The sequence below is a fragment of the Oryzias latipes genome, chromosome 12 (genome assembly GCF_053564925.1).
Source record: "Oryzias latipes strain Hd-rR chromosome 12, Olatipes_Hd-rR_3.1".
Lineage (NCBI taxonomy): Eukaryota > Metazoa > Chordata > Actinopteri > Beloniformes > Adrianichthyidae > Oryzias > Oryzias latipes.
In genome coordinates this window covers 25,977,110-25,999,629 of record NC_136248.1, presented here as the reverse complement: position 1 = coordinate 25,999,629, position 22,520 = coordinate 25,977,110, and the positions used below count along the sequence as shown (strand labels likewise).

At 37.7% G+C, this 22,520-nt stretch overlaps 1 protein-coding gene across 2 annotated transcripts in view; it reads left to right on the top strand.

The window, feature by feature from the left end:
* The first annotated feature begins 10,409 nt into the window (after window positions 1-10,409).
* lamc3 (laminin, gamma 3) overlaps window positions 10,410-22,520 on the top strand; it is a 151,814-nt gene continuing 139,703 nt past the window's right edge. For both annotated transcript variants that reach the window (XM_011481527.4, XM_011481525.4), the window contains exons 1-2: window positions 10,410-10,960; window positions 18,709-19,013. In XM_011481527.4, coding sequence (XP_011479829.2) covers window positions 10,555-10,960; window positions 18,709-19,013 — 711 coding nt within the window. In that variant the 5' untranslated portion in view covers window positions 10,410-10,554. The remainder of the gene's footprint in view (window positions 10,961-18,708; window positions 19,014-22,520) is intronic.

The following is a 22,520-nucleotide window of genomic DNA, read 5'->3' as shown; positions in this document are numbered from 1 at the left end:
TGTCTCCAGAGCTAGACAACATTATTGATAGCCCGAGTCTATTCATGCATGCCAGGAAGCCAGAGTGAGCCAGCATGTACAATGGCGCAGCTCTGGGCCCCAAACAGCCAAACAGAATCTCTCATCTTAAATTAGAAATTCATTCTGTGCCGGGCACTGAATTGCAAGTGTGGAGGTGTCTACTTCTGGTTTAATTTAAACATTTGAACTGCAAACGCTCACTTGAAATCTGTGTAAGGTTTGCGCTTTGCATTCATGGCACCGTCCACATGAGATAACTTGGACTGAAGCTGGTTTTCGTTGGCATCCATGTCATGTTTAACCTCAGAGGCACAGACTTCCCGTTTGTCAGGCTATGAAAGATGGCTGTGTTTTAGTCAGAGAGAGACGCTCGCATAAGAGACAAAGACGGAAAGATTTTATATGAATGAAACCTAAATTTATGACAAATCCTTTAGATTTTCTGGCTGGGAGCAGACATGACAGATGGGGTAGAATCTGCTGCGACGGACAAAATTGTTGATCTCCAGTGCCACAGCTGACGGAAAAACACTGTTACAGTATTTACCACCCAATTATAAAGTAATTATTTTACGCTTTAAAGACCCACTCTGACCATCTTTTGATCTATTTTAAAAGCGTCCCCAGTAGTCTTTTGGTTATCATGATGCTGTAAAAATAGCATCATGATAACTAAAAGAAAAAATCAGTGTTGTTTCTAGAACATGGTGTATGCGGAGAAGCAGGAGTTCATTAGAAATTCACCTCTAAGTTGTGGGTGGGACAATTGGGATGGAACATCAGCGCCCCCCTTTTTTTCTTCCTCTTTGCTGAGAGCTTTCCGTTTACACACTCCCCAGTGGCTCACAACCCTTCACACCCCCAACTAACATTAATAGTGCAACAATAATGGCAAGCAATATTGGGGCCATCCAGCTGTACAGCTTGCAGCCATATGCCAGCTAAGACAAGGACATTTACAAGTGGACGCATCAGAAGAGAGCAGAGCAGGGAGCTTGTGGCCCACCCAGTGTATTTTCTACATAAAAAAAATATGCTCTTTTTCCAACTGCACTTTTATGTCTGCTCCTGATTCTCACCAATTTGAATAAAGATAGACTCATTAATGCAATTTAAAGCTTAAATTTCTTTGTTTGTCCTCCATCGTCAACAAAAATGTCACAATAACCCTAACCCTAAATAAAAAACACACCTTTATCAAATTTAAACCACAAATAACAGATCAGGTAGGTTAGGGGTTTGCAACCTGAGGCTTTGAAGCTTTTAATTTTTCCATTATATTTTTACTTGGTTTCAAACTAAATGTTAAGAAAATTTGTATTGAAACTGTTCTTTTTTAGGGGGGGTATTTATTTCAGTTAAATAAATGTTATTCATATTTTCAACATGAACATTTCAACTGGATTCTGCATTCATGTTGTTATGTTTACCTATATTTCATACTTAGGAGAAAAAGGATAAAGGCACATCAAAGTTGTTGTGCCCTGACGTTTGACTAAAAATCTGCTCCAACAGGAGGATTCTATTTTACTCAAGGTGCATTTTATTTTGAAAGGGACTTATATGTGATGCTTTCACATATAAAAAAAAGTTTAAAACTGTTAAATATATTATATCACTGTTATAATGTATCCTTGTAATATTTAAAAGCTACGTGTTGTGAATGAATGGTTTAATAATCGCAAAATGATTTAAAAAGTGGTTTTTGTTTGTTTTTCTTTTTACAATAAAGTGGGACTTGATGTCTTTCCCTGGTTTTTGGTTAGTAAGAAAAGGCTCTTTTAGTGTTAAAGATTGCAGACCCCTGAGATTTTAGTTATAGTTTGGTCCCAATCTACTCCACTTTCTGAGTATAACTCAAGCCAATTTTTGTTTCTTTTTTATACCGGTAATTTTAGAAACTGTTTTAAAAGCCACAGACCTTACAACCAAACATCAGTTGTGTTTTTCAAGCAGCCTGTTGGTTTAGCCTTTGGTATTGTGCTTCATTATGAAATCTTCTGATTTTTGTGGAGGTTTTTTTCTTTGTTCCATCTCTGCTGCATCACTAGAGGTATTCAGAGAGCTGGAACAGAAGCAGAATGGCTGCTGTTTGTAAAGATAGTACAAAAAGGTGCAACAGCCCTCAAGGCTCTGTTGATTGTTGTTACTTCCAGTCATTGAGTTTATTGAGAACTCCAGAACAGTTTCAGATTTCTGACCATTAAAAGCACATTGTGTTACAAGCCATGCATGTGATGGCCTTTTATTCTGTGCATAAAATCTTGTACACATAAAATGACCACACAACACATTGGTGGCAGTTCAGTCGCATATGAAAATGTGTCAACATGCAGATCAGAAATAATGACAAATATTATTTTCTCTGTGGATTATGAAAGTCTACTGTAGATTATTTGCAATATACCGGTATATTGATGCTACAGGTCAAGGACAGCAAGGACAAAAAGACCCCAGCTTTTACCCCACTGCAATAGGTGTTTTAAACAAGGCTAAAAACCGTTAAATAATTATACCTGGACCTGCCTGAACAGTGCAATGGTGGAGGTTTTCTTGTCTTTTTTTTTTCTGATTTAGGAATTTTAACACTTATTTGTTAGTGGGGTACCATTTTTTTAATTGTTTTTTTTTATGACTGATACACCTTTTATTTAGCAACAAATTAATTTAAATAATTATAATTCTCCAAATTCACCAAATTATACACTTTTATGTATGATTCATTTAGTCATATTTTTTATCCTGGTATTTTTATTTTTTTTAATATATGAATGTTGCACTGACCAAAGAGCTTTTTTTTTATTTCATTTTACCTATGACAATGACAAATAAAGGTTTATTTTTACATGAAGATAGATACCTATGTACAGTAGACAAAGGTTCTATTTTATATGAGCACTGTAACATGTAAAATATGTTTCTTACCTGAGGGAAATCTGTTTTTTTCAAATACAAAACTCCTGTGTTTTACCTGGTTAACATACATTTTTCAAGATCACATATGTTTGTGTGGTGTGTCGGCACCTGGTTACTTATCACCTTTCACCAAAAGTACTCTAGTGCTGATGAAGACACTTTAAATTTGATGAAATTAGGCCTGCTGAGCAATTAATACCTTTAGTCATCGGGGTCTTTGTATTATTAATCACAGCTAATTAGAAAATGTGATTGCAAAATTGTGTCATTTAATCATCAGTTGAAATTCCATCCAGAAATTCAACATCATACTGTTTCTAAGCGTTCAGAGAGCTGCAGAAGCGACTGCAGTCTGTGTCAGAGGGAAAGCAGCAGCCCTGCAGACACGTGTTGAAATGGGATTGTGGCTTTCTGCACGGAGAACCTGGCAGTGTGCAGCAGCACACAGGTGATGATGTACGGTGCCCATAATTGTACTCGGTCACAAATGTAAAGAGGTTTCCAAAATTCAGAAAAAGGGATAGACAATTTTTAACTATTCAAATGAATATGAAAATTTGTTCATAAAGAAACTGGTTTCAAATGAGCATAATGCGCCGTAACGCAACAATTTCCGTTAGTAATCCTGTGAAGGCCGAAAAGTTTCATTATGTCAAAAATTGTGTTTTATTTAGGTGTCGCCGGCAACAGCCCCAGTGTCAAAGCGTTAAAAAGAAACATTTTTAAAATGCTTGATTAAAAAATATTGTCTTTTCATAATAAGAAGCTATGTTAAAAGAAAAAAAATCCAGTCAGAAAAAAAGAACACTTATGTAACCAGGTGGTATAAAATATTTGTTTGAGGAAGAAATCCATTTTTTATATCATTTTCCAAGTTTCGCAAGTGCCGTGATAAAACAGTAGAGGGCGCAATGCAGTCTGAGGAGGTGCAATCTGCTGAGTTGAGGGTGCACTGAGGGTAGAAGAAGTTGGGTGCAGACGTAGATGGCTGCTGAGATTAGCGGTGAGGGAAAAAAATAACAATCCTTAGCATTTTTATGGTGTGCAGTTCATAGATAATGCCCTGGGTTTGTAAATGTTGTCCAAGTTAATAAATGTTGGCTATATTCTGTGTTGTTGTATTAGGACAGTGGATGTGCGTGTAATTGTAATTGCGTGTAACACTCACGAGTGCTGGAGTTTGTAGGAGAGTGTTTAACATTGCAGTTTGCACCCTTTCCTATTTAATATGTATGGACCTGCCAGTTAGTTTTATTCAGAGCAGCGTGACGTTTAGTGGAAATTGATCATTTACACTACCACTGTATAGAAATGTCAAAAGGCAGTGTGATGATTGTGTTATTTATTTATTTATTTTGTCCATTCAGGTGCCACTGCCATATGATTTTTTTGTTTTTATCTCAACATCCAACCTAAAGTAAACTAAAAAAGTTGACAAAAAAAGGTTTAAAACTTCCAAACTACTATGGAAAATTATTAACAGGAAAACCTTCCAACTGTTTTTAGCTGAAGGTTTTGGCGCTCCCATGTAGTTTTGGATCATTTGATCACACCTCTGTTAAGCCATAATCTTGAGACAAAAACGTGTTCCGAGCAGACTTGTTGCACATCCATGTAAAACAGCTTTGTCAGGCTGGAGGGAACTTTCCTGAAGGTGTGTAACGTCTGAATGTGCTGTACGTGGTGGATGTGCAGGGCTCATTAGCTCGTCAGACTCTGCATTCCCCTGCAGGGATACGGCAGCTCGCACCTGCATAGTTAAGTGAAGGGCTGACAGCTGCGACATCAAATCGCTATATGAAAGCGGTGCTCACCTATACGACACTGTGTCATCATAAAAAGACGGCCCTATCTGCTGGTGTCTTTGCAACAAGCCTCACATCATGACAGCCAGTTGCACCAATCTGCAGCATGAAAGAGGAAAATGGCAGGCGGAGGGCGGGGGGGCATGGGATCTGTGTGAGCGAGGAGTATCGGAGGGAAGATGCACGGAAGATAAGGAGGGGAGAGAAAAAGGGAGTTTGAAATGTAGCGTGGAACTGAGGAAAATAGATGAGAAAAATCTCTCTGGCAATCACACATGAGACAGACTCCATTTGAAATGATCAATCTACCCTCTACAATAGTCATTTTGAGAACCAAAACACTGTGACACTTTGAATCCTGCCTAAACTGGTGATCAGACAAAGGTGCTTTGATAAACCAGAGTCAGATGTCCTCCAAAAGTAGCCATGTGGCTGCGAAACACCGAGAACCCTGAAGTAGGGCATCAAACATAATGACAGTTACGTGTTTATCAGCACTGCATTTTTTCCTAACAGAAGGACTAAACACTCTGGTTCCAAAATGGAACCAGCTTAAAGGAAAATCAGCAGAGGGATTTTTGACAATCTAAGCCTCTCGCTCTGAGTGTGTGGTCAATCATTGCTCCTCGCATCATATGAGCGGCTTTTCTGAATGCTTACAAAAGCAGCATGCGGTTGCTGCAATTGTACACTCCTAAGTTTTCCGCAGACGTCCGCCCCCCCACGCTATCCCCTACTGAAGTTCCATCAGGCCACACGCTGAGTTTATTCAGCCATCAGAAAATACTGCACAGTTTTGAAGTAAAGGGGGGGGGGGGGGGGGGGGACTTCCTCAGCTGACAGGATTATCTATTTATTTATTTTTTAGGACTTTGATTTCTCAACCAACCAGACGTGTCAGGTAAAAGTCCAAAACCCCATTTTCTGCTGATACACTGGAAGTGTCATCCTGACTCAAACATTAAGACTCACATCTGCACTCAAGAAAGAAAAGATTATACATTCTCAGTTTTTCCTGTATTTTCCCATATATTTCACTGTATGTGGTGAAAAACGATTCTCCGTTTGCATCATATGGGAACGTTTCTTGCAAAGCTTGTGTATATACACGCTGAATATCAAACACAGATAGAATGGTTCATGAATGGCAGTGTGTGCATAAGCACTGCATGTTTTATCATGACCCACTTCCAGTGGAATGAAACTGAAGACATCGCGCCTTCGTCCAAATCAGGAAGACGATTTCACTGTGAATGGATGTGGTCCCTTCTCCAATGTCCCTGCCTGAGTACTGAAAGAGCCCCAATAAATCAAACCAATCACAGGCATGAGAAGGGACTTTTCTGCAAATTCTACTGGGATCAGACATGTACAGCATCTAAATGCATCTGTGCGCACCAACTTTATCACCGTCTGCAAGCTGTGGTAGCTCTAACGCTGCCACTAAAAAAAAAAAAAAGAAAGGAAAGCACAGAAACATCCCAATTGGTTTGGTGACAAATACACAGTAAGTGCATACAAACAGAGGACTGTCTTGCAAAAACTTGTGATAACATAAAAATAGGTTTCAGTATTACAGAGTCATTAAAAATAAACTGTTTTACTTTCCACTGGCCTTAAACGTCCCAAGTTGTTGGAGAATGGAAATGAAATTTGCCCAAAAAATAAACAAGTGTTCATCAATGATATTTTCTCAACCTCTATGGTAAATAATATGTAAAAATAGAAAAAAGAAGGGCTGTAGAATGAAGAAAAACTGCTGTGACTGCAGTTGTCAGACTGACAATACAGCACAAAAAAGGAAAATATTAAATGTGGATATTTTTAAATAAAGCATCAATCCTCCAGGCAAAACAGTTTTTGCCAGAAGTCATCAATATTCATTTCTGGGGGGTTATTTTGTAATTCTTTCACAAGGTATTTATCATTATTTAGTACAATTCACAGTTTCCACATTGGTGAAACAGTTCCAAAATTGTCCTTGAATTGCTGCATGAGATCCTAATTAAAAGACAACTGGGAATGGTTTTACAATATATTTTACACAAAGAAATATGTGTATAGTTGGATTGGGATTTTAACAAGATCTTGGAGAGTAAAAAGATGTCAGACAAACGTAGACAAATGTTTCCCTCTTGTTCAAAACTTCACAGAAATATACGTATAGTATTATAGAATAGAAGCAAAGATCTGCTCACAATGGAACATTTCTGTTATCGTACAGGAGAAACGGCAGAGAAGTGTTTGATTGACAATTGCAACAGCCAATCAGGGCACAGAACACAGTGCACTGTTAAGAAAAAAACTTACAAAATCCACGAAATGGCGAGACAGTGAAAGGTGTATGAGGTTCCATTTGTGCCAAAAATATCAAAATGTGTTTTTGCGTCTACTGTTATGTCTTTGGTCCATTGTCTATGTCTATTGAACGAGTTCATTTTACATTGGTTCATGTCTATGTATTACTAAGCAATATCTTCTGCATGCCCATGATTCTTTGATTATTACTTTGTATTAACTTTGTGATGTATATGCTTGCTTTATCCTTAAACTTTATATTTGTCATTGTCCTTATCCCATGTCGTCTAACTACGGCGTCAGGAAGATCCTTAGCAACCGTTGCTAGTGTCGTTTGCTACGTCGTCTCGCCATGTCGTCAGGAAGATCCTTAGCAACCGTTGCTAGTGTCGTCTGCTACGTCGTTTCACGTGTCGTCAGGAAGATCCTTAGCAACCGTTGCTAGTGTCGTTTGCTACGTTCTTTCACCATGTCGTGTCCTTAGATCTTGCTGTATTTCAAATTTTGCAAAGGTCGTCAGAGAAGTCTTTTGTACGGTCGATAAATTGTTTCCCGTATTATCACGGAACAAAACACTTTAAAAAAAAAAAAACCTTTATTGACAATCCTGCAAACGCGCACTGCCACAAAGGGGGGGGGGGGGGGTGCAGCGTACAACGGTTTCACGTTCCCGTTTAAAGTGATTTAGAGTATGGCTTTAATTTAATCTTGTGATGAAACTATTATTTCAAATTATTTTGAAAAATGACTGATCTTTATAAAATATGTTGTTACAAATCTGATGGATAAACGAGGATCAGACGGGCTGATAAGAGCCTTATGTGGTCCCGAGTGCGCCATCTCATGGTCACATAAATAGATTAAAAAGAAAAGCTCAAAAACCAGTCAGTTTTCGACTGTTATATTCATAATTAGTGACTCGACCCACTAAAATTTGAGAAGGTAACTCATCAAAGATATTTTAAAGGCCTCCTTGCAAGGCCCCCGTAAATCGTTCAGCGGCAAAAAAATAAATATTGCCATGGACTAATGACTTGAGGGTTTATTTCTGAACAAATACATTAAATCAACACCAATGTGTTTGTAATTTTATTATTAATAAATCAACCACGTTTTTCATGATCAGAACACAGCACATTCATAAATAGTCTTCGTAAAATGTTCATATTTATTATGTGTCATTCTCCGCGTTAAATAGAAGTAGTTCGCCTCCAGATCAGGTGGTGGCGGTAATGCGCCACTTTGTTTTCGTTTCAAGCGTTGTATGCAAGCCCCCCCCCCCCCCCCCCTTTCTGGCAATACGCGTTTGAGGGAATATCAAAATAAAGTTCATCTTAAAAACGTGTTGTCATGGTTAACCCTGACGTCTGCTTTGATAAACATTTCTTTTTCGTTCCGTGGTAGTACAGGAAAAAATTTACCGGCCTTACAAAGGATAGTAGCTATCGACAGTAGCAACGGTTGCTAAGTCCTGACGACAAAGTGAGACGACCAAAGACATAGACAGTGGACACAAAAACAGATTTTTGGCACAAATGGAACCTCATAAAGGTGAACCGCTGTAGCAAAGGACCCCTGTGCTTGCAGAGAGGTTCCAGTGTGGTCATGTGATCGCACCAATGGCCCATCTCTTTTTTGTTATGGAGCGCCTCATAATTAATGGAAAAAAAGAACTTCAAGGTTCTAAAACATCAGAAATTTAAATCTGGGTGTTTCATTTATCACATTAAAAACTCATTAAAACGTGTTAATTGCTGCTCCTCATCTGGAAAAAAAAAGCCACAGTGCTCACTAAAAAACTTGAACTGACACAAATTGAAACAGAAAAAAATGTTCTACAAATGTTACCTATATATATCAGAGATTGCTTTTTTTCTATTTGATTAAAAATAATCCTATTTAAAAATCTAAAAGTCAGTATGTGATTTCACGAGAAACAACAGTTTTGATACTGCCCATGTACATTCCTCTTTAGGGTGAAAATCATTATTGCGACATAACGTGTGATCCATGTAGCCACACTAACATGACAATTTAATGAACCTTTATTCTTTAGCTGTTTACCTGCCATATCCATTCTGCTCATTGCTAAACACCTGAATCAGGTGTGCATAGTCAGAATCTACACTTACCTGAGACAGTAAACCTGCAGTGAGCAAGGCAGAGATTTCTGAAAACCAAGCAAGAGGTTGAGGCACCAGAGTTAGTTTAGCCCTTTCGCTGATTTCATGATTACATTTTCAACAGTCATGTGTTCAAATCTTGGAAAACTTAAAGAAAGGCTAACAAAAATAAACTCAAACAAACTGGGTTTAGGCGCTGCATGGAGGAACTTGGTCTCCTGGAGAGAACTTGGAGTAGAGTTGCTGCTCATCTGCATAAAGAGGATCCAGCCTGGGTGGCTTGGGCATCTGGTTCAGATGCCTACTGGATGCCTCTTTGGGGAGAAGCCCCGGGCATCCCTCACCTCAAAGAAAGACTTTAACGCCTAGGTACGAACATTAATATTACTCAATACTGTTACCCCTTATGAACACATCATAGTTTCTCTCTGCTTTTAAAACATTTTAAAATTTGCAACACTTTATTAACTTAATATTGTAATGATTCACTTTCATTTAGGGAGTTTAAAAAGGCCATTATTCATAGTCTTGATCCAGAAATTGTGTTTTTATGATTTTTATTATAGCTTCCCTGCTTTAAATTTATTACAAAAAGATATCAAGCACATTACTGCAGAAGTAACAAATGACCCCGAGCTGTCTTTATGAATCACAGGGATACGAAAACAACTTGCTGAATTTCATATTAGCTGTGTCTGGAGTAGACATTGCTGAAAAGCAGTGTAGCGCTTTCATAACTCCATTTTCCGAAATAAATTGCGCCTTTAGGTCACAGAACTCCCCGGAGTGACATTTCTTTATGGAGATGATCCATGCCTGATGAAATATTTCAGACACTTTTAGCACCTCTAGTCTTCCACTGCGAGTCATTATAGTCAGCATTTACCAGTGTGTCCTGCTGTGTGGCCGACCGCCAAGTGCATTTTTTACTTGTATCGATGAGATTCTGTGCTGCCGTGTGAGTCAAATGCAAACACACTGTTGTTATTCTCCTCCCAGCCTAAAAATGTAATGACCTCACTTTTGCAATATTTAAAAGATGTTAAATGAAGGATGTTATTTTTTTGTACCCCCCCCCCCCACACACACACACACACACACACACACTGTTTTACAGTTGATGTAGAAGATCTGTCTGCCAGCAGGTGGAGAAGTCTGAAGGGCCTTTTGATCTTTTAGCCCCCTCCCCTGTCCCTCCTCTGTTTCTTGCTGTTTCTGAAGTGAGGGGTTCTTGCACAAACTTCATTCCAGTCCACAGAGGGGCAACATATGTTGAGGACCAGGCAGGGGCAGGGAGCAGACAAAGAAGCTTGTGGAGGGTTATTTTCTGCTGCTGCTGGATTTTTTTTTCCTTTTCAAGCTTATTTGTCTGCATTTTCAAGTCAAAGTAGATGATTGGGTTTATAGGCATGGATGCGTTATATGTGGTGAACCCTTCACTCCTGACCCTGGTGCTCTCACTTCATTTGCACTTTTACCTTTTGGTTGGGGCCGCGATGGACTCCTGCTATGACGAAGGAGGTATTCCCAGTCACTGCATGCCCAAGTTTGAGAACATCGCCTTTAACCGCACGGTGGAGGCGTCCAACGTCTGCGGTTCTACACCTGAGGACTACTGCATGCAGACTGGCTCGACGCGCTCGTGTCACTACTGTGACGCATCAGATCCAGAGCTGAGTCACAACGCCAGCCTCCTGACTGACTTTCACCGGAATGAGGAGCCCACGTGGTGGCAGAGTCAGTCCATGTTCTATGGCATCCAGTACCCCAAATCCGTCAATCTCACCCTTCACCTTGGTAAGACCAGCAGCTTTCACTCTGTTCTCCTGTTTTCTTGAATGATCTGCATAAAAGCATTGTGTGCAATAACAGCAGTTCAGTGGAAAGAAAATCAATAACACATGCTTATCTTTGTGTCATTAGCATATTTTCTTCTTTTCAATGAGCATCTTCATGTCTCATCTCGAAACTCCTTGGGGGGAGGGGATCTGTTAACTCCAAACAGATGTTCTCAAAACCACACAGTTAACATCCTTCAGTCTAGACTCATCTTTGCAAAATACCCCTTCAGTCCAGACACGGTATCTCTTCACACCAAGGCATTCATGGGAATTTTGTGGGACTTTCATTGAAGGAGGGCATTCAACTGTGGATGACGTATCTAATGAGAAACAGGCAGACAGAGTGTGTGAGGCTGGCCCCCTTTATTCTTTATATTTCCCAAATCTAAAGGAATTCAGAGCTCAATATTGAACATTTCAGACAGAAATTGCACATCAACAAGCCTTTTTCAGTACCAAAATAAAACAATTTGGTAGAGTAATCATTTTGCTTGTCAGGCATTTGCTATTTAAAAACCAACACGAATCTGCTTTAGGTTAAATTTAGCAATTTCTGCAGAAAGCCTGTGTGCTTGATGGGAGTATTTGTTATGATGACAGGACCTGAACTTAGCCAGGCATTTCCATAAAATACCTTTGAAATTCAAAAAGTTACACTTTTTTTGAGAGGTAAATGTCATCAACCCCCTCCAGCGAGGGTAATAATCCTGCAGCCACAGACTTGGCGAGCACATCCACTTTCATGTAAAATTAACTTCATTTTCTTGTCACTTTTGGAAAGTTTTCACAGAACTTTTATGGAAATGGTTGAAATGCATTCCCAGCCGAGTTTAAATGTTAGGGTATATGAGGATAGATGCAATAAAAATGTGTGTGCTTGAAAAATAGGGAAAGTGAATATATTTAGATGTACAATTTGTTTTTAAAATTGTATTAATTCAAGATATCTATTTGGAAAAAATGAGTTAGACATCAGTAAGAAAAACCTTCAGTTCCCAAAGTGAAATGGATATTTGTGTCAGTTGTCAAAGCAAGTATGCTTACATCAAAAATGGTATACTTCCAATAGTGTAATTGTTCTTAAATGTCTTAATGGAAGTTTGATATAGCTAAACTGTCAAAAAGAACAGTTCAACTTGAATGTAAGTTATGTTATTTGAAGGTAATATAAATAGTATTAAAGCAAAAACTATTATTAATATGCACAACTGTGTTTGCATTTTTAACTTAAGTCTCTCAAGGATTCACACAATGGAGTTGATCAAACCAGTAAAGAATATGGCTGCCAGGCAACTGCCAATATTTATTTTATATTTTCCTTTTTATGGAAATGGCCTTAAATAAATATTTCTTCCACGTGGTAAAACAAGACCAAAAAGAAAAGGAAAAGATAAGTTTACGCTATATATTCCTCAAGTTTATTGTCCCAAATTGTCTTTAAGTTAAAACATTTATAAAGATAGTTCTGAATTTACTATAGAATAAAATATAAAAAAGGTTGGAATTTCATTTAAATTGGAAATAAAATAACAAAAAAAAACTAAAACAAAAGTTGCTTTAAATTACAGATTTATCAAAAAATTATGCTAAATCTACCAACTTTTTAAAATCAGTTACATAGTTATACAGTTATAGACATCATAATATCAAAATTGTTCAAAAGAAATGTAAATATCGTATTAAAAAAAAAGGAAGAAACCTCAAATTGAACTCAATTTGAACCAGATTCTTGTTTCCACACCCAAATCCTCTGGATATAATGTGTGTGTTTAGGCAAAAATTGCTTTGACTCCAACCTAAAATACTTTTAAACTAGAATAACTGCTCCCGATGCAGGGGAAGAGACGCTAAAAGATAAAAGTAGATAGAAAATGTCACAGCTCTGACCATTAATGAACGGTTGCATCACAGATGTCCGAAAACAGGAAGAACCCCCATCAGATGGAGAATATGGATTTCCAATAACAAGCAGATGTCTGAGTGTGCCTTTGCTCTTCATAATCTCCAGCTGCTTCTTTTCCTGGAGAGATTTGCCATTGCTGCTCCTCTAAAACCATTCTTAGCGCTTTGTTTGGTTCTTGACACACTTGCATGTCTTGTCTCCCCAGGACTAAAGTGACCCTTGCTCCTTCCAAACATGTGTTCTTCTACACTCAGTGCCTCTGGAGCTTTCTGTCTTAACTCTGTATTTCTAAATGAGTGATGATTAAGTTTTTATCAGACAAAATGTCATGTCATTGGATATCCCTAAATTATGCATGTGTGGCATGCTTTGAGTGCATGTGAAAGCGCTGCGGTCCATCTGGGCTGCTCATGGGGGGTGCCGTCTATGCGACTGCTTTCTTTCGCCTGTCCAAACAAAACAAAATCACTGTGAAGGGAATACAGGCAAATGCTGGGATGATAAACACAGCGGCAGGATGCAGGGACACAAACTGCAGCTTGGTCAGCATGGGTCTGCAATGAAGGAGGAAAAAAAAAAGTAGTGAGGGGGGGGGGGGTTAAGCTCCTTCAAGGGGAGTAAACAAAACATACCAAGGAAAAGGGGCAGGAAATACGCAGAAGTAAATAGATTTTGAAAAAAAATTGCTTTTGCCAGTTGAAAAGTGAGGTCAGGATTTTCCCACACAGAGTTGCTGTGTCACACACATGCACACACACTCAATCTGGATACACTGGCGTCTACAGCTGGTTCTCATTGAGCCGCGTCAAAGAAAACCAACATCCTGCCTCAGATGTTAAATAATGATAACTCAGCCACAGTTGGTGTGGTTCCTTTGAAGCCAGGTTACTGGATTACCACTACAACCTAATCCCCCAATAATAAATTCATTTCTAGATTTTGAAAATGTGCATCCTCATAAAATAAACCCACTTGTGTGTTTATTAGGAGGAATCACTAAACTCCAAGCTTACAAAGTAAACAGATTCATGGTAGTATAGACTATTTCAGGGATGTTTATTCTCTGTCTGAGCAGCTGCGTTAGTTTGACATGGTGACTCAGAGCAGGTCAGACTTTGGCTTACAAATGTACTTCATAGCCTAATTGCTTTATAATGTTGAGAGATTTTATACTTGTGCAAACCTTACAATGGAATACACTACAGCAAAAGTGTACAAGTCAGATTTTGATTAAGAACAATTATAATATCAAGTAGATAGCATGATTTTTTTATGGTATTTTTTATTGAATTTAGAAATGAATATCTTAAATAGATTTGATAAATCTATGTACATTTTTAATGTCATTCTCATTTTTCCTTGGTTTCAAACTAGATCCAAAGAGCTGTATATGAGAATGTTTCCTGGTGTAAAAGCTCTATTTATTTAATTTATTAAAAGAAAAGGAAAAAAAAATGTAGAAGATTTTTCAGGAGACATGTACAAACATAAAATAAGAGAATCATTAGACAGAGCTAAATAACTTATAATACAATTGAGTCCAGCCGATTCCAGTATAGCCTGAATATTTTAATTGTATGCAAATAGACTATAAAAGTGACCAATAGCTTTTATCAAAGAGTTTTTCCCTGTGCTGAAGAAGTACAAGCCAAAATGGGGAGAAAAAAAATCCCTCTTAATAAAAGATTTAGAGAGAAACCTCCACCACAACCAGGGGGTTACCATCTGTCGAGCTGACGAAGGTCTGAGAGAAAAAGAAAGACAGACACAAACAAATATGCAGGAACATCTGTAGTAAGACAAACATGTAGACTTGTAACTACAGCATTGAGAGGAGGATGCAGATACAGAAACACAAACACAAGAGCGCATCTGTTTTAGGACAAAAGAAGGAAGTAAGACTTTAAAACAATGATAATGAGTAAACAGATTAAAACGTTTGTCCAGCAATGTGCAACATAAAGCCGATCTCTTGTTAAAATTGTCTTAAAAACACAAATAACTGGAATCAGGCCAGTTTGCCAAGTAACCACTAGGAGCTTGTTTTACTACCGTAGGTCCTCATTATTGACCGTATAAATGAGAACTAGACTGAGTGACCCCTCCCCCCTCTCATTCCAAACAGGAAGTACCAACTGGTTCCAAAAGACTCCTATTGAGAAATAAACAGCTATATTCAGTCATTCTTGTCAGAATAACCATTCTAGCTCTGCCGTCCATTTTTCACATGTTTATGGTAATCCTGTTTTTTTATTATATTTTTTTTATTTAGTGCAAGTTACTCAAGTTACAGTATAAGCTGGCCAATCAGATCAGATCAGATCAGGTGGTCTCACATCTAATGTTCAAAACATTTGATTGACAGATTCTCCTTAGCCTGCTTTCAAAAAAATCACTCCTGATTGGCGAGTGTGGTTGCCATAGAAATGTTGACTGAAACTCAGACCACTCACTGCCTACTGACGATGTCCGGCTCCAACAAAAAATGGCGATTGAATTGACTTCATTTTGCTGAAGCCAGAAGTAAGCCATTTTTTATGGGTGATGTCACACTTGGTCCAGTTCTCATATATACTGATTATGTACAGTCAAAGCTCCCTATTGGCTTAACCCTTGAACACTGAAACTGCTGCACCAGTGTTGATGTTCTTTGCATAATCACACCCATTCAACCGTTCACATAATTAAAGTAATTCCAATGGATTCTGAAGCTGACAAAATCAGTTTGCACTGGTATGCAACACTTTATGGTTCTAAAGTGTTACTCTTTTCAATTTACTTCAAAACCCATTGGAATTACGTTATTGGGTGAACGGTTGAGGAGTTATACTAGTTCGAAGAGCTCATCTCATTTTCTGTCACTAGAAAAAAACTCTGGTCTTAAAGGGTCAAAACAAACTTTTTTTTTAATATACAAAATGTATCCACCAAACCACACCATTATATCAATAACAACACTTATCTTGCTTAATATTTGAAACTGTGCCTGAACAAGGATATTTCCTTCTAATTGACAGGTGTATGTTGATACCCACACAAAATGCGTTTCCAAAACTATCAGACTTGTTCCACCCACCTTATTGCCCATTTTTGGAAATGTTGATATTTTTTTTACGTTAAAAGTTGTGACAAAAGTGAGAAGAAAAACTGGCGTCAAATGTGCGTCATATACAAACTGCTTCAAATGAACAGGTTTGGAAACAAATTTTCAATAAAAACTGTACTTGTATATGGAACACTACCACAGCACATTTTCTGGAATTCTTGCTTTGTTTTGACACAACTTGCCAAAAATCCAACTGCCTCTGCTGTGCCCTCATAACCATTTGAACTTACACTGTTATTCCCATATTAGCTAATGAATAAAGATTGTGGATCACAAAGATGATTCATGAATCATTAAACTTTAACCAGAGAAGTCCACAAATATCTTTTGCAATTAGTCTGCATTTCATCACATGGGATATCAAGCGCATCCTCCACCTTCTGCATCTTTTATGTTTTTTGCCTCAGCAGGCCTGAGCGCACCTCATGCGGGGCATAAATGAAAGCTAAATGATGGTAGGACTCCTAGACAGAAGATGCCTGGTTCTGACTTGGCAAAGGGAAGCAACAGATGCCATTATGGCTGTATGAGCGTGTGGCTACACTCTCTGAATGTGGCGAGCGGTGGATGCTCAGTATCTAATGATGCAGATGAAAACACCCAGGAGTGCAGTGAAGATGCCTGTTAATAGAGCTCTTGCATCCTGGTCTCAAAATGACTTCAGCTGCGCGCTTAATCCCCTTTCAAGTCGAACAATATTTAGCAGATTTTTGTTCATGCTCTCACGCTGAGGAGGCATTACTCTGCGAGTTCCCCTGATATGACTCCAAGATCGCTGATGGAACCATCTACAGAGAGCAAACATGCCAGCACTTAATCAAAAAGATCTGGAAACTAAGTTTGCTTTAAGATTAGGGATAAAAATGTCAGCTCTCTCACAAAACTAACAGCTTTGCCATCCATCTGCTACCCTATTTTTTAGAATTGTTCACGTAGAAAGCATTATAAAGACATTTAACTAATTAATTAAAGCCTAGTCAAGGTGCAAAATGCAGTCAACACATGAGTATAAGTGGACACGCCCCTATCCTTTTATTTGCCTAATTAAGCTGCACCAGCTAGATTAATTCCACAACTGATCTTGTAATTTGAAAATACCTGCTTTGTGCCTGTTTACCAATTACAACACTGCTTAGTTGGATTTATGCATTCCTTAACATTATCAAGGGTGAGCACCATTTTCTGAAATTGAGCACACATTTATTTTCTAAAAACACACATAACTCGTGACATCCTGGTCTTTTTTTTCTATTCTGATGCCATTTTGTAGTCCAGTCAACAGACGTCACTAGTTTCAGTGTCTCAAACGCTTTACAACCCTGAGCCACTTCCATTGCAATTTCATTCAGTTTGGTTCAGAAAGCTTTGGTTTCACCATCACTACGCTTAGGCTTCCCATCATCATTACTTGTCACAATCAAGAAAGCAAGCAAGCAGCCAGGCAGGCGAGAACTCAGATGCAAAAAAAAAAAAAGAAGTATTACCAAAAGATATAACTAATTGTGCATAGCAACAGTGCACTAGGAAACGGGATGAGTCAACACTGATGGCTCAGGGGTTTTCTGGAGAGTTTCTTAAATACTGCGTGGCTAATTAGAAAAGTGCTGGCAGCTGTGACTGCTCCACAGGATCCACAGGTGAATGGGCGGAGTCACAGCCAGTCTGCACAGAAACCCAAGGAAAGGCACATGTTAGAACCAAAGAAAGGTAATCAACCAAATCATAACATTACTTAAATCCTTACATAAACTGTTTAACAATAATTTAAAAAAAATTATACGGGACTTGTAAATGTTTTTCATTATTTTATTAAAAACCTGAAATTGAACTGTTGTAGTACATTGTATACAAACAATACACCAAGAAAATAATACCAAAAAAGAGCATGTTCTCACCTTAAGAAACACTTTTAGAAGTAATAAAATTGTAAAAAGGTCCCCTTGTACACTGCCTCAGTGTCACATAATCTGATGTTGCATGTTTATGTAGCATATATACATTTTATAGAATACATCAATCTGTTACAAGATTGAGCATTCGGTAGCGTCAAATGTAGGGGATGATAAAAAGGAAAGGAGGTCTTAACAAGGGAGGGACCACATTTTTCAAAAAGTATTGACTCAGTGTAGTTCAGAGTAAGCTTACTACTTAATGTCCCATGAAGAACCACTAAAGGCGCTCTAGCCAAGTGAAACAAGTATGTCAGCACAATGCTAAAACTCATTCCACTACCAAAACTCAGATCAGGCAGAGACCAGCTGTAGCAGTTTTTTTTCTTGTGTGTGCGTATATGTATGTATGTATGTATGTATGTATGTATGGATGGATGGAATGCATGCATGCATGTACACTGTATGTATGTATGTAGACCAAATGGATGAACACACTGGATGAAGCTCACTGCGTCCCCCAATAAAATCCCAGATTCCCATGCGCCAGTCAGACAGCCAACTGAGCCATCCGGCTGCCCTCAATATAACCAACAAACAACTATAAATTAATCATTATTTTAATGAATATTTTAGGTTGTGAATTTATCTCACTGAGTTGAGAAGCCTGTCTGTCAATTTGTGGATCGGGGTTCGTTGTGCTTTAGGACAAGATTCCTACTCCCACATTGGTGCCGATAGTCAGAAAACTAATCTGCAATTTACTTTGGATGAAAACCCTAATAAATAATTTGTTATTTCTCCAGGGAAAGCTTTTGAGATAACCTACATACGCCTGAAGTTCTACACCAGTCGACCCGAGAGCTTCGCCATTTACAAACGCACAGAGGAGGGTGGACCTTGGTTACCTTACCAATATTACAGCGCCTCTTGTAAGAAGACTTATGGGAAGGATGCCAAAGGTTTTATTCGCCCAGGAGAGGAGGAAAAGACCGCTTTGTGTACTGACGAGTTCAGCGATATTTCTCCCCTGACTGGAGGAAACGTGGCTTTCTCCACCTTGGAAGGTCGACCCAGCGCATACAACTTTGACCAAAGCCTGTTTTTGCAGGTGAGCATTTTTTTACTAATGTGTTTGACTTTGTTGAGAGCAAGTTTAAATCTAAGAAGTAGCAAGTTTAATTCTAAGAATAAAAGGAAAAAAAAAAAAAAATTTAAATAATCCTTTTCCCAAAAGAGATTGAACATTTCCTGTAAACTAAACATAAAAATTGCAAGCATTAGTTTTTAATGAATTTTATTTTAAGACTTAGATTTATCAGAGCGAGGATGATATCTGCCTTTCTTTGAAGAAGCAATATATTATTAAAAAAAGCATTTTAAAATCTCATGGGTAACAGCTACACTTTCTTTTTTTGCAATATCTGAAAGGGAGCAGCAAGTGCAGTTGGTGTTTTTTTTATTTTTATTTTTTCTGGTTTTGACATATCGACTGCTGTTGCAAAAAAATAAACATTTTAGAATTAATGTTCAGCAGGACCAGCAGGTTCTCTTTTTCATGTCTTTGTTTTCCTTTTTTGATTAGTGTTTGTTTCAAGGGTCCCTGGCCCCAATAATGCTGGGGATGTGCATGATTTTTTATATTTTTTTTTATGTTTTGGTTAGATTTTGAGATGCCATCCAAGAGCAAACCAAGCCTAAAGAAAGTTTGAGATGGTGTCTACATTTCTGCTAGAATCTAACTAAGACTGATATAATTCCCTTTTGAGAAGCATACATGTTTATTTATATGACCATTGATGTTTTAGCTCCATAAGAGCATTTTTGTGTATGCAGTTTTTCTGTCATAATCATAATTCCAGTTTATTATTTAATTAACAATTATCAATTATAACGCAAGTTTTATAGTTTTATTCCACAACACACATGGCCTTAAACCAGTTTTTATTCTGACTTTTTATGATGTTTTACAAGGATTATTTTAGACTTTAAAGACCCACACTGAGAAAAACCATGTGTTTGGTGTTTATAACATGTTCTAGTAGCATTTTTCTGATGATCGAGAACATATCTAAAGAATATAAGATCTAAAATTCCATTTCTAAAGATTTATCTGATGCATCGTAGACTACGTCTACGTTTTTCTGAGCTGGTGTCTGGCTCAAAACTTTACAACTGGGTAGCTCCAATATCACTCGCTATTTTTGTTACACAGTTAATGTTACGTTGGGGGTGTGAGGAGCCATAAGGTAGTGGGAGAAATTGTAAACAAAGGAACAATTGGAAATAGGGCAGGCTTAATTCATGCCAACAATCCCCACAACTCAGAGGTGAATTTCTAATAAACTACTGCTGCTCTGCAGAAACTATGTCCTAATATGTTTTTTTTTCTTCCCCAAAAATGGTTTAAGAGCCCACGGGAAACACTTTTACAATAGATCAAAAGATGATCGAAGTGGAACTTCAAAAAGGAAAGTACACTAGATGTGGTCTATTGAAGATTGAAAGTTCATGCCTGAAGAAGTAAAACAAATGAACCCACAAACAGGTGTTGCTAAAGATTGAAAACAAACAACCAAAAAATTGCTTTACATTTGTGTGTGTGTGTGTGTGCATTTATATTGGTCAATGAAGACATTTTTTGAATACTTAACCACCCGAGAAGAAGAAAGGGTTGTTTCCATATTCCAAGTAGAAACTTGTTTTACCTAAAACTGTCCTTTGAGTAGAGGCAAATCTGTATGAGTGCGCGTGTGATGGGAGATGAAGGTTCAAACTCTTGACAAGTGGAAGTTCATGACAGTAAGAATGAATAAAATGACTGCAATTTTATCAAAGCTACAGGTATCATAACCATAGTTATATGAGCATGCAAAATGAGGCTAAAAAACTATACAAAAAACAACATTCAAACAAACTTTTAAAACGTTGTTCTTAATGGCTAATATAGATAGTACCTTTCTATTTTTTTCCCCCATATTTTCAGTGTGAATCTTTATGACCTCAAATGCATCTTTTTGAAAACCAGAACAAAGAAGAGGATTCCCAAACATGAATGGGGGGGGGTCCAATGTAAGGGTTTTTCATTTAGCACTTAACTTGTTTTCGCCTTTTACTTACTCAATACAAGGACAAAAATAAACTGAATTGAATACTATATTTAAAATAAAATTTAAATACAACGCAAACTGAGAAACAATCACAGAAGACAATTATACGACACAGAAAACTAAAGCAAATACAATTCATTCATGGCAGCACAAAAAAACAGAAACTTTCTAGTTTTAAAATAAATATATTTCTGAGCTTTATTCCTGCATTTTAGCATGCTTTGTTATATCCTCAAAGCTACTATTACATCCCACAAACAGAAGGCATGCTCAGAGAGGGAAAGCCTGTTAACAGAGCCATATAACCTGCTGTAAAGTTTATTACTGCCTGTGATGCTCCAAGACATAAAACCCTTAACTTCACAGACTTTTAGACAAACAAATATCCGGTGGCAGTTCATGGATATGCATTTCTAAAAGCCTTTTCAAAGCAAGGGAAAAAAAGTCTTGTGTTAAGTTTAGCTCTGATTAACTTTGATGAAGCCTTGAGAGGACTGTGCTGAATTAATGGCAGTCTCTAGAGGGCCAGTCAGGAGAGGGGAGGGCCCAGTAAAGCATGCTTAAAGTGACTAAATAAAGCACTTAATGCAGCCACTCCTTTTCATTTGACAGAGCTAGAAACGATGCACACATGCATCAATCCATGCATGTTAAGTGTGCCTCTACTTAAATTGAAAAACTTTTCCAGACTTCCATGATTAATTACTGAGGATCTTTGATGTTTATCAGTAGTTTTTTTGCTGTTTGGCTAAATTACTGTGCACAGCAGTATTAGCACGTCCCTGTTTTTCTTGCAATTACTTGGAAAACACACAAAAATTGAACCTATAGGAATTTTACGGTGAACACATTTTAATATAATTTGAAAACTAATGAAACGAAAAGACACAGAATGATTGTTCTGCTGCTAGGAAGATATTAGAAATGTTCTTCAGTAGACATCATGTTTTCCCTCAAACAACGTCTATAAAAAATACTGCAACATTTCTTTAGTTGTTACAACTAATAGTTGTATCAGAGTTAGCAACTTTGAATATACATAGGTAAGGCTGGAAGTTAAAAGGTAATTTGTTAAACAAGCTAAAAAGAAAGGATAAGAAGAACTAAGAAAAATCTGGGAACAAGAAATACAGTATGTGGATCGACCAAATAACATATAAATCCAGGAACTATAGATAAAGGGAGTCAAATATTACGACTGGCCATTATATAATTATGATAGGATGTTTACTGATCAAAGATAGGACCAGACTAAAGATTATTTTTGGGAAGAATTTGTAGAATATCCTAAAAATTGTGGTAAATTTTTGGTAATTTGCCAGTTTTTTGTTTTATTGTTTTTTAATGTTTTATGTTTTATCACTCCGTGATCCAGGTGAATACACAATTCTGATTGGCTGCTGAGTGTGGATTAGAAAGTGATAATGGACAGAGAGAATGTACATGACCCAAATGTTCTCTATCACTCTGCTGCCTTCTTTGAAACAACCTTTTGCTTTGTTATCTGG